Source organism: Hyperolius riggenbachi, chromosome 2, assembly GCF_040937935.1.
Source record: "Hyperolius riggenbachi isolate aHypRig1 chromosome 2, aHypRig1.pri, whole genome shotgun sequence".
NCBI lineage: Eukaryota > Metazoa > Chordata > Amphibia > Anura > Hyperoliidae > Hyperolius > Hyperolius riggenbachi.
Window position 1 is genome coordinate 351,976,484 of NC_090647.1, and position 13,628 is coordinate 351,990,111.

General features: G+C 39.7%; 1 protein-coding gene across 19 annotated transcripts in view; it reads right to left on the reverse strand.

Moving 5' to 3' along the window:
* Nucleotides 1-13,628, reverse strand: part of NFASC (neurofascin) — a 269,129-nt gene that overhangs the window by 104,870 nt on the left and 150,631 nt on the right. For 15 of the 19 annotated variants that reach the window (XM_068269594.1, XM_068269595.1, XM_068269609.1 and 12 more), the window contains 3 exons: nt 10,790-10,912; nt 8,954-9,124; nt 5,363-5,419 (listed from right to left, as the gene is read on the reverse strand). In XM_068269594.1, coding sequence (XP_068125695.1) covers nt 5,363-5,419; nt 8,954-9,124; nt 10,790-10,912 — 351 coding nt within the window. The remainder of the gene's footprint in view (nt 1-5,362; nt 5,420-8,953; nt 9,125-10,789; nt 10,913-13,628) is intronic. The other 4 variants (XM_068269606.1, XM_068269610.1, XM_068269601.1 and 1 more) reach the window with 1 other exon arrangement.

Sequence of the window (13,628 nt, forward strand, 5' to 3'; positions counted from 1 at the left end):
TCATTCAAATAATTGGAAAAGAAAGTGTGAAGAGTTGTGAATACAACACCGGGCTAATGAAATGCAACCAGAAGTAAGGTAGTGAAGAAAAGCTCTTCTTACTCAAGAATGTGGACTCCCCCTCTGCTGTCACTTGTACTCCACAGAATAAATAGGCTATTATTCAACCGAAAATATTTCAGCACCCAAGAGAAGGACAATTATACACTAAGGAATGAGGATGCACCCAAAAATGTACCACTACCAAGTCCCTGTTAGTCATCTATTTTGCACTTTACTTTGACCTAACAAAGTAAGCTTGATTACATGAAGGGTGTTGTCTGTCTTAGTGATCGGTAAACTGATTATATTTCATGAATTGCTCACTGCAACATCAGTTTTTTAGAAGTAAGACATCACTTGATGGTTATTTTTAATGATTGTATATCTTTTTGGGCACCACCATATTTTTTAATGATCACTGGCCAGTAAGGTGTGTTACCCTGTCCTTATAAATGCGCAGGGTACCACAGCTTACAAGGATTTTATTAAATCGACACCATAATTACAAGTCACATTGTCAGACATCAGACATATCAGTTCAACACCAGCAACTTCAAAGTATTTTTTTTTTTTAAAGCCCAAAAACAAAACACCACACCTACATTTTTTAAACAGGTCCCCACATAAAAAGAGTGTGACATCCTCTGGTTCAGAAACACTGGGCCTAATTTATGGAGGTTATAGGGAGCATTGGAAAATGTGATGCTTCAAATCAGAATGTATGAGGCTTCAACTGTAACCCATGTTACTGATATGATAATGAATAAGTGGGGAAACTGCAGTCATGTGCCGTATTCTAAACCTTATTTAAATAAATGCAAGCCAGACACTTTTTGACTCAGATTTAACCTTTTTAGGAGTTTGATTACGGTATTTGTATTGTACTGTGGAAATACTGTATATCGATTTAACTTCTGCTCATTTCTGCTGTTGATTTTTTTATTATCAAAAAAAAGTAATACAAAAATAAATCCAAGCCAGGATCACTTATGTTTTCAAATATTCTCCAGACCGGAATAACCTTAGTAACTCGAGTCCATGGTCTTTCTATTCATTTTGCTTGTTTGTGTAAAGATCAGAAGGTTAATAAAACATAAACAAACTGTATTTATTTGCAAGGTCCCATTTACACCTTTATAATGACAGTCAATGTTTGTCCTTCAACTGTCTTGTGTATGTGTATTTCTTGAGCTAAAGTCTAGCAGTGGTACATATGTAATGACCATTACATACAAATGTATGATCAATGTAATTCATTGAATCGAGAAACAAAGATTGGGTAGATGGTCCATGAGTGCCCGTGCTTGTCCTTTATGAAGGATAGAAAGAGGCAACAAATCAACTTGCATGAGAAAGCACTTGGGGCCATATTCTATTGCTGAACTCGCCAGCACTAAGCACTGGCGAGTTCTTAACTTAGGCGATGGGGGCATCGCCTAATCTAATTAAACTTTAACCCCCCCCCCCTCAGGCGGAAAAGAACTCGCTTGGTCGATATAATCGCCCAGCGAGTTCTTACCACGGAATCCAATTACCATTATCATGTCTCCGGCAGACATGAGCGTTAGCTGAGACCTGCAAAAAGCAGGTCTAAGCTAACGCACGTTGTCGCCGCAGCATCTGGGGGTCTCCTTTAATAAGGAGACCCCCAGAGCTCCCTGTCGGGTCGCCGCACAGTTTAGAAGCCCCCGCGCAGCTCTGCAAAGGCTCCCCTGTCATACGTACCGCCGCCGATCACCCGCCGCCACTCGCTGCAAAATCCATCACGTAATTACAGTGTATCTAACACTGTAATTACTGTCCGCATAGAAGGAGCCCGGGCAAAGCATGTTTGAATCTGCAGCCGGGCTCCCCATTGGTCTGCTGTCTTTGCCATTTTATTGGTTCAGACAGCAGACCAATGGAGAGCCCGGCTGCTCCTTCTATGCGGACAGTAATTACAGTGTTAGATACACTGTAATTACGTGACGGATTTTGCGTCGAGAGGCGGCGGGTGATTGGCGGCAGTACGTATGACAGGGGAGCCTTTGCAGAGCTGCGCGGGGACTTCTAAACTGTGCGGCGACCCGACGGGGAGCTCTGGGGGTCTCCTTATTAAAGGAGACCCCCAGATGCTGCGGCGGAAGATGTCGGCGATGTTCGGCGGGCGAGTGCACATGTGTGGGGAGTGAGGCCGTGGTGCTGATGGACAGCACCACAGCGTAAACCTCACTCCCCATCGCTCGGTAAAAGGGAGCATCGCTCAGGCTTTCGCCTGAGTAATGCTCCCTAACGATCGGCCACCACGCGAAGGATATGGGCAATAGGATTTGCCGGTAATCCTCGTGCAATGGCAAGGTGATAAGCAGCTCGCACCTTTGTGTTGATGCTTGTTATACTTAACTCCTTAACATGGATATCCATTAAACACTTTTTTTTTTTTTCAAACATGCCAGCAGTTCCTTATATGTGACATAATTGTTTTGGGTTCAAAGCAAAGAACAGTTTAGTAAACATTGGTGGAACTCCAGCCAAACATTTTACATAGCAAGAGGAAGAGTTAGAATTTGTGTCATGTTTTTACTGTGGCACCATTTCAAGTCATTTCCTGTTCCTGTCAAGAGTTGAGATAAATCTCCCAATGTGACAACTGTACCAGTGAACATGTCAAAGAGGGAAATTCCTTTCCCATTAGGAAGGGTTAATGTAAGTCTTTGGGATAAGACATGGGGAAAATATTTCCACTGGGGAAACAGAGAGCAGTAAAATCTGTCAGGCTCCAATCTTTCCTCCAATCTAGCCAAAACAGAGGAAAAAAAATATTTGTGTTTCATTTCAATGTCCTGTTAAATGGTGCTAACAATACTGGTGCTTTTGCATATCACTTGGTTAATATGCAAGATACAAGCCATCCACGCAAATGACCTTATTATGTCAGTGAGGATAAACAGTAGACCAGATGATCGGAAAGTGTTATCTGACTGTTTATTGGTGCAAAGACATTATTAATGTGAGGGTAACTTTTATGATAACCATTATTTGCATCATAAAAAATGACATCTCAGACTTGACACATTGGCAAGCTGCATTCTGCTTTTTCCAATTTTGTTCCACCATCAGTATGTTCCCACTGCACAATGGGAGGAACACTACATAATATCATCTTCTACTAAGAAACCTGGTCTAACTCTAACTCTTTAACTCTAGTAGTCGGTATCATGCTGCATTAAAAGCAATGACAAAAAGCTGGAAAACTCAAACAGCTTGAAAACATGCAGGCCACAAGTGCTACTCCAGCTTTGGTGACAGAGGCACATAAAGCAACAGCCAAACATATAGTATATTAAACAGGAAAACAGAAGCAAGCGAAGCATTGCAAAAATGGGGCAGTGACAGTAATGGGGCATGCTGAAACCTGAAAACAGAATCACATGGGAACTTCTCCTTTGGTGGTCACTCCTCCACTTTTGATATAGTTGACCAGTTTCTGCTACTACACTCTTTACTCTATAAACACATGGAACACTGCCTCTCGATGCTTCTTCTGCAAGATACTGAAGCCTCATTATCTCCCTTACTGTATTCTGTTTGTCCTTTGCACAGTAGCATTTCATGGGCATTGTGCCAAGGCTACTTATAATCCTGAAATGTCAATAAATTAACCAGCAAATGATTAATTAAAAAAAGTTGCTATCCTGGATTACGAATAGTTCCCACATATTTCCATTTCCAGGGCAACTGAAATTGCCACAGAACAATTTATTTGTTCAATCCTGGTTGTTTTCATTTACAAGTCCAAAGTAAGGCTTATTCTAGTTCAGGACATAACCAAAGTATCAGTACATGTCCTTGTAATCATCCACTTTGACTAATGAAACATCATCTTTTCTAGTTTTCCAGCAACTAAGCTGCACTTCTACAATCTGTTGTTAGTGCTGCTGAAAGATTTATCGTCTAGCATTAACATTCATCTGCTGCCCTCTATCTTGCCTTCTGATCACTTCACAAGTAATGTCCCACCTACACTGCTGACCTCAGAGATATAGATACAACTACATGCACCATCACCACTAGTGTTCTCCTCGGTCACTACCTTTTCTCATGCACAGCTGCAAGATTTCTTTTCAGCAGCTTATATTCTCTGGTGCTGTCTCCTTTGTCTTAGGTTTGTAATCGAGTCTCCTTATGTATTGTTAAGTGCTGCGTAACATGATGCAGATAAAAAATAATATTTTTCAATCCATGTACCGCTTTATATCTTTCATCAGCATTTTAATGAATTGAGAAGCCAATACACTTCCACCTTTAAGATAAAGAACTTGTATTGCTACTTGGAGTAATTCATATGCAGACCATGTTTCCTATGTTTTCCTACACAACTTGTTAGACTAAAGGGAATTTAATTAGAAGCACAGGCAACAATAAAACCCACAAGAAGTTCCAATCCTTTTCACATCTAAAAGGTTTTCTTTTTAGTTTTTTTCTTTTCTTTTTTTAGTGGGTTGTAAGACACTTCTTTCCCACCAGCTCTAAGAATACATTATTCGATTTTCAGGTTAAAGCCCAATTTTTCCTGCATATCATCTTCAAATGCAGTCTTTCCTATATATGCCAAAATGCACCTAGAGTATTTTTAAAATGGCAAGTGTGTACAATATGGCACCCTTTAGACATACGTCTCTATATGTAAGTTTGCCTCTTCTACACTTACTATGTTATCATACCGGTATGTAGAACATTTTACTACAAGATGCTACTAGTTTTGAAAATGGTCTACCTTAAAAGACACCTGAAGTGACAAGTATATGGAGGCTGCCATATTTATTTTCTCTTGAACCAAACCAGTTTCCTGGCAGTCCTGTTAAACTTTCATGTATGAGTCGTGTCTGAATCACACACCTGAAACAAGCATGCGGCAAATCCAGTTAGACTTCAGTCAAACCTCTGATCTACATGGTTGTTTAGGGTCTATGGCTAAAAGGTTTAGAGGCAGAGGATCAACAGGACAGACAGGGAATGTGCATTCTTTAAAAGGAAATAAATATGTCAGCCTTCATCTTCCTCTCACTTTAGGTACCCTTTAAGAGATAGCTTTCAAATGATTAGTGCCTTGTGAGAATCCTATCTTATTACAGAAATGAAGCATAATTTCATCATTTAAATTACCAGGGTTACAACCTCATTCTGGCCTGTGCTGTTTGTGTCTCTATTTGTCAGCAAATCTGGCACTTGGTCATATCAGACTAATGAATACTTTCTCACCTATACAAACATGTCATGACTCTTAAGAATATTGTTAGCTACAAGGTGAGTTAGAAGTCTAAAGACCCCAAGGACTCACCATGATACATTATAGTTTGGTTCCCGGAATGTACTGCAGAGTCATTACGAGAATTCTCTGTAATAAACAAAACATTGTGAGAGCCCCGGAGCATCATACACTGAGGTACAAGCAAAAGCAAAGAAACAAACAAGTGATTAAAAAAAGGCAGGCATGTGAGGTGCTGCATAAGCAATACATAATAAACAGGCATCAGTGTCTTGGCAAAAGCATTTAGCAAAACATACATCATACATTTTGCATCAACAATAAGACATAACAGATAAATCAATTTTATAAAATAAAAAAAATCACAAAAATGAGTAATGTAGCAAAATGTAGCATAGGAATAGCATAGCAGACAGAAGGAGCGGCACAAGCAGCATACAACCGTGCAGTTAATGAAGCAGCATGATCTAAACTGATTTTCCTCTATAAGCTATACTATTTACAGGCAGCAACAATGTAATTCTATGCAATAATGGGTGGATATTAAATTACATGGTGCTACAAAGGAAACAGTAAATTCGGGCGCCTGAGGCTAGTGGACAAATCGGGCGCCGCCATTCACTTCTATAATAAATATCGTTTAATGGGCGCCCGGTAGGAAAAAAGGGCGCCGGAGAAAACTAACGTTTTAAAAGCGGCGCCCGGAGACTTAATGTTTTATTACTGTTTCTCATGATTACACATTATTTAATGATGTATACATGTTTAAATATTATTTTTAAACGAAAACCAGTACAATATTTTTCCCAAACATTATTTTTAAACGAAAAACATTACTTTTTTTTTTTTTTTTTACATTATTTTTAAACGAAAAAAATAACAGGGGGGTCTTAGGTTTAGGCACCAACAGGGGGGTCTTAGGTTTAGGCACCAACAGGGGGTCTTAGGTTTAGGCACCAAAAGGGGGGTCTTAGGTTTAGGCACCAACAGGGGGGTCTTAGGTTTAGGCACCAACAGGGGGTCTTAGGTTTAGGCACCAACAGGGGGGTCTTAGGTTTAGGCACTAACAGGGGGGTCTTAGGTTTAGGCACCAACAGGGGGGTCTTAGGTTTAGGCACTAACAGGGGGGTCTAGGGGTTAGGGGTAGGTACAGGGAGGGTTACTTAGGCACCAACAGGGGGGGTCTTAGGTTTAGGCATCAACAGGGGGGTCTAGGGGTTAGGGGTAGGTACAGGGAGGGTTACTTAGTAATTTTTTTTTTAAACGTTATTATGCGTTTCATTATTTAAACGAAAGATTAACGTTTTTACAATTGCCGATTTAATACACATTATTTAATGATTTATAACGTTTAAAAACATTACTTTTAAACGAAATACATTTTTAAACGTAATCCATGTTTATCGTTAAAAACCCGGCGCCCTTTTTTCCCATCGCCCCTTTTTAACGTACGCGCTACAAAACCTAGTTATATTGGCTTGAATTCAGTGGTATGCACTTGGGAAGAGATTAGTGTCCTAGCTTCGAGAAAAGGCTACACAATCCAGTGATAAGGAGATGGCACTCTGTACTGTACTGTACTGACATAAAGTAGCATAACTTACACTATTTTAGAATTTACAAAGCAAATCAGGATGTGCCACCTCCCTCTCAGCCAGCTAATGTTAGTGACTGGCTACTGTTTTAGTGGAATTTTGTAATGAAATCTATTTAACTGGAGGCACTAATACAGCTTATGAACCATGTACAGTTGTAAGAAAACAGGTGAAACTCTTATAATTACCTGGATTTCTTTATAAATGGTTCTGAAAATGAGATTTTACTGTTGTCTGGGACATAACCAAAGTGAACGATCTTCTCTAACAAACATAGACACATTGGCCTGTTCTCCAAGTATCCTCAGTGAGGATATCATAATTGAATCAGCAAGCCTTCATTTCATACCCCACCTATGTCCACCCTTACCTTCTAAGACCACAAGAGTGCATAAGCAGGGCCCTCTACCACATTGTAGTAGTACAACTCTATCTTTATTTTCAGGAGGCATCGGCAATTCTGCATATAATTCAAAAACAGAAACAATCTGCACTACTTTTCCAAACGCATGCGATTCCTCGTTGAAATAAAGGGCTACTGTAAAAAAATGCATGCCTGGCATCGCAGACAAGATGCACTTATCATGCGGCAAAACACTTGCGGGGAATCGCTTGCAGTTCCCACAGAAAAAAGTGTGATTGCTCCCTAATGCTGGATACACACGGTTCGTTCCTGCACTCGATTCCCGTCGATGCGCCGCTCGATTCCCGCCGATTCGTTTATTTCTGACATGTCCGATTCGCGGTTCGATGGATTGTTAGGTCGATTTGCCATACTTTACATGGCAATCGACCTAAAAATCATCGAAATGCGCTCGGAAATGTTCGGGAATAATCGATTCGTCGGGAATCGAGCGGCGCATTCGATGCGGGAACGAACCATGTGTATTCAGCATAAGAGATGCTTGCAAATCTCTGGAAATGCCTTAAGAAATCTGGCTACTGTATTTTACACTGTAAAACCTTTACAGCTCATATGGTCAATGGATAATTCCACAAAGTGTCACTGGATTAAGAATAAACCCAGAATAACATTTGTAATTAATACCTGGGAGTATTTTCTCCTTCAAAAGTTATCAGCAGCAAACTTTTAAGCTGTGTACACATGTTTGAGCAGTGTCATTATAAAACAAGCGTTCTTCGATGTTTAGCGACTAATTAAAAATATTGGAACAAATTTGAATTCAGCAATGGCACAAAACGGTGTGCCTATCAGATAATTTCTCAAAGTGCTAAAATGAGGACCTGAAAGTGCAAAACTAGCGACCTGAGTACTTTGAATTAAGCGATTGTTTAATATCATTCAGCTATTATCGGCCGAACCAATCCCTCTACGTGGACAATAGTCGCTATTTATCAATGTTGTTGGGGCACTCTTTTCCGACTCTGCATTGAGTCATAAATCTGACTAATATCTGCAAATCAACTTGAGCGATAATTAGAAAGGCAAATATCTAGAGAGTCACCTTCAGGAACAATAGACTGTACCAGGGAGGGCTTGCTTGTATTTATTGGCACAGTACGATGTATAGAATGTAGGGTATTAAAACCAAAACCAAGACACACTAACTCTTTTTAAGGGACATAAAAAGCATATTTAAGTGATCTTTCTTCTATAAAAAGCATATTTAGGTGACATTTCTTGCCATCAGATTACCAGCTGCCACATACTAAATAAAAGTCCAAGGTGACCTTAACATCTTGATAGAACCTTTGTTAACATATTTTTTTTTATTTTTTTATATAGAATATAATCGGGTCAACCAAACAAACAATTTATCTGAGCAGAATGTCAAACTCATTGTTTAGAATACTTAACATCAATTACTATTTTTCAAGGAGCGATTAGAGACTCACATACTTTTTTCACTTGTAACAATTAATGCTCACACATTAGTTGATTTAAGAAATGGAATTGTAAAATGGTCATATAAACCCCAAATCACAAAAGGGATGTAGGAGAGTTAAGTTTGAAGTTGCTCCTGATTGCTTGAGGACGACACCTTTTGAAGAGAAAATGCATTTACACAAAGTTTACTGATACAAGACTGTATGAGGGTTCACTTACTAGTAACCACTTTTAAAGTGTATGGGTTTTTTTGCTGAATGGTGTGTGTGAAATGGGAGCGAGCATTGCAGCTGTAATCTGTCTTGGCATCTTCACGAAGAACATTAGAGAAGTAAAGGTCCCCATTGAGACCCTGAGACACTCTTCGGTTCTGCACTATGGGCTCCATTGCTGAACAAGGAAGAAACAGAGTAGATTCAGTATTCATCAGGCATAGTGAACTGAATGTAGATTCACCAAAAACTGTGTGGTGAACATTCTCAACTGATATAAATTGTAAAGTTGGACGGTTGTCATAGCAACAGGATTTTGAGACACAATACATTTCCACATGGTGATAAGTCAAAGGGTGGATTTCCCTCCTTTTGGGGGATGTTTCCTCTAACGTCCTGTGCTGTGACTATGTCAGGGAGTTGGGGGATTATCACCCCAACTGGAACAAATGGCAAAAAAAACAAAAAACATGATAGAGGTTCTAGCCCAGGCATGGGCAAACTTGGCCCTCCAGCTGTTAAGGAACTACAAGTCCCACAATGCACTGCAGGAGTCTGACAGCCACAGTCATGCCTCATAAAGGCAAATGCATTGTGGGAGTTGTAGTTCCTTAACAGCCGGAGGGCCAAGTTTGCCCATGCCTGTTCTAGCCTGTCTATACCATATCCAAAATGTCAAATTAAAAAAGTTATTTCAACTTAAACTTTATATTCACCTAATATAATTTAATGAGGTCAAGACTGTTAACTTTGTGTAGTATTGACCACACTGACTTACTGCAGTGCTCATATAAGTTAAGCCATCTTCCATCAATAAACTGCAGTACAGTAGAGTGCTATTGTTAATGTTAGTCTCCCTGCCATTCCTAATTAACTGCATCTGCAGTGACTTGCTTAGAGCATTTATCTTGCACTGGTGTCCCTTGCCTTTTTATCATACATGTTAAACGGTGGTCCCTGGGCCAAACCTGACCCACAGGGGCAATACATTTTGCCCGCAAGTGGTTTCCCCACTTTGCATTATGTTCAGCCCACTCTAAACCACCATGCAATAGATCACCTAGATCGCCATGCAAGCCACATGGGGGAGGAAGGAGGAAATCGCTGGACACCAGGGAACTGTATGGGGAGGGATGGGGCCACTAGATACCAGGAAACTTTATAGGGGAGGGAGGGGGCCACTAGACACCAAGGAAATGTACAGGGGAGGGAGGAGTGTCACTAGACACCAAGGAACTGTACAGATAAGGGAGGAGTGCCACTAGACACCAGGGAACTGTATAGGGGAGGGAGGGGGGCCACCAGACACCAGGAAACTATATAGGGGAGGGAGGGGCCGCTAGACACCAAGGACCTGTACAGGGAAAAGAGGGGGGGGGCACTAGACACCAGGGAAGGGAGGGGGCCACAAGATACCACGGAATTATATAGAGGAGGGAGGTGGCCACTAGACACTGAGGTTGGCCAACGACTTGGTCCCATTGTTCAATTTCTGCTCACTTTGCGTTTGACACCCCTGCTTTGTATGTATCCCATTTGGTTAGTCTTTCAGCCCTGTCAGTTGTTACACTGAACTTTGTTTATCTGTTGTGTGTTACCCGGTTTCTTATTAGTGTGTCTTATTCTTTTTACAGTACTGACCCTTCTAGCCTCCTTTCTGCTTTGCTACTGCTGTACATCATCACATACATGCACATCTACTATAGCTTGCTTTGTGATTGTCTGCAGTGACAGTTTTATTGGTACTCAGTATGTCCTTTTGCTTTTAGATTGCTGTGTGTTATGCTGATGTCACTCAATACATAAACACTATTGTGTTCACACACCAGCTTGTCCCACTTACAGCTGCTCATCCAGAATATGACCGGAGGAGGGAGACCATGTGGAGGGTTACATTGCAGAATAAGGGGCAGTCCTTCATCTACAACAACTGGATCTAGGTTTTCCTTTGGCCATAGTGGAGATCCTGTGGAAGACAATTACGATTGTTAGTCCACGAGCTGAAATATGCATAGAGCAAATTCTCAGTAATCATTGTTATACTGCAGTAATCAGCTACACAGAAGCTCTAGTGCGATGAGCTACAGCTGACCAACACAAGTGTAGAAATGTTGATGCATTTTAGTCCTGCATTTTATAATAATGCAGTAACGGTGACACGTATCCCAACAAAATATTGTATGCAACCTATTTCACTTGTTGCTCTAGCAGTTGATGTCACAAACTAGCAGCATCAATTACAATATTGTTTTCATCCCTCCAAATTTTTTCAAGGCAAAACCATTTCATCCACACAAACAAAAGAGTGGCGGCCAACACTGCATGTCATTCTTTATTTGAATGCACAAACAATCACTGTATTATTATACATGTGAGTAAAGTTATTCAGGTGGCACATATCAGAGCAGGTGAATAGGTGGTGGGGGCCGGTTACTGGAAGACTGATGGCTGTTTCACTTAGGGTGCTTCATCAGAGTATGAAACGGCCGTCAGACTTCCAGTACCCAGCACTGACCAGCTATTCAAATGTAATAGGGAAACCATAGTGATGGGGATGCAGTGAAAACTATTAAATATATAAAATACAAATTAGACATTTTAGCCCCTCCCAATTTTGAGACCACACCTTCTACATAATAAAATTATTAATTAACATTTCCTATTAACCATTTTTCTCTAACATTTATCATTAACAATGCTTTACACTTTTTTTCAGTTTAAGGTAAACAGTACACACTGTAGCAAAAACCTACCTTTATTTCAAAATCAAATATCATCATCATAGATTGTGATAGAAACATCATTTAAGTTTTGTGATAAACGGGAGAAATAGACAAAATTTATTTTTAAACTACAATAGGTAAAACCAGAGAAATAATGTCTTTTTTTAGGTTTTTTTTTTCTACTTTGTCCTTTAAAAAGCAAAAAAATGTATTTATTCATGGGAGAAAATACCTCCCAATTAACCATTTCAGCCCACGGGGATTTTTCCCCTTATGCAACAGAGCAATTTTCAACTCCCATTTATTCGCTAATAACTTTATCACTAATTATCACAATGAATTGATCTATATCTTGTTTTTTCCGCCACTAATTAGGCTTTCTTTGGATGGTACATTTTGCTAAGAATTATTTTCTTCTAAATGCATTTTAACAGGAAAAGTAAGAAAATTTAAATTTTGTTCTTATCACAATGTATGGCACTAATATTTTATTTGGAAATAAAGGTGCATTTTTTCAGTTTTACGTCCATCACTATTTACAAGCTTATAATTTAAAAAAAATGGTCATAATATATACTCTTCACATGCATATTTAAAAAGTTCAGATCCTTAGGTAACTATTTATGTTTTTTTGTTTTTTTTTATTGTAATTTTTATTTGGGTAATTTTTGGTGTGGGAAATAAACAGTTAATTTTAAATGTAATGTGTGTTTCTTGTACTAAAAATGTATGTAGATGTAGTTTACTATTTGGCCACAAGATGGCTACAGCGAGTTGTTTTTTTTTCCCAGTCCTGCTAGCTTCCCGGAAGCATATAGAGGACAGAAACTTTTTTTTTTCAGAAAGACAGAGGCCTCTGATGAGAAGCTGTCGTTTTTTCTGCTGGGGACTCTGATCAATTAATGTATTGATCCCTGGGCTACCGGGGGGCGGCACGGGAGGCCGTAGCGCGCATTAGCAGTGCAGCAGCCGCCTGGACGTGAGGATCACATCCAGGTGGCATAAACAGTTAAAGACGTGTTTGTCCTAAAAAACATCAACATTGCTCTGGTCCTTAAAGGGAACCTGAAGTGAGGAAAATTATTTAAAATAAACACATGACGTAACTGCAAATTAATATTACATGCTAACCTCACCGTTAGTTCCTCTCAGAAGCTCACCATTTTCTTCTTACAGTGATCCCTTGCAGTACTGACAATATTTGTTCAGAACGGAAACATACCAGTTGCTGTCAGTTATATATCAGCAGCTGTCAGTTACAACTGCATGTGCAAGGTAATGTCCATGTTTCCCTATGGCTCAAGTGGGTGATATTACAGTTTAACAGTGTGCTGACCAGAAAGCTGTTATGGGGTAATGGCCATTTTCAAAATGGAGGATGGAGAAATCCATTGATCACAGTGGACAAATGGGACGCAGGAGAGGAGAAAGAGATTGAGGAGTAGACTACACAGGAGGTAAGTATGACCTGTGCATGGTTCTTTTAACTTTTTATTTTCAGTTCAGATTCTCTTTAAGGGGGTTTTATATGTTGGTACTGAAGGGGTTAAATCCTCCAGTTTAGTGTTCTGCCTGAAATACCGTTAACTATAGCAAAATCTGTAGACTTATATAACATTATCAGGTCTGTGTTATCTCTGTGTCTTATTTATATTGCTTGTTACATGAATACCTGTAAAACTGGTAATTAATGTACTTTAAATACACAATTATTGGTTGGGTTATAATATTTTTATTAGTCAGGGATTGTAATGTCAGAAATCGTGTCCCCTACTTAATGAAGCATGACTCCAGCAAATGGGAAGTTTTCTTTTTTGTTTTGAAAAGGCTGAGACGGGTATTAACAGAAAAGGATGGGTAGCAGCAGTTACCATTCAGGAGGAGTACATTTGAAATCGGCGCCGGTAGACTTGGGCGCAGGATACAGCGGTATATGGCTGATCCTGCTTCTGCACAAGT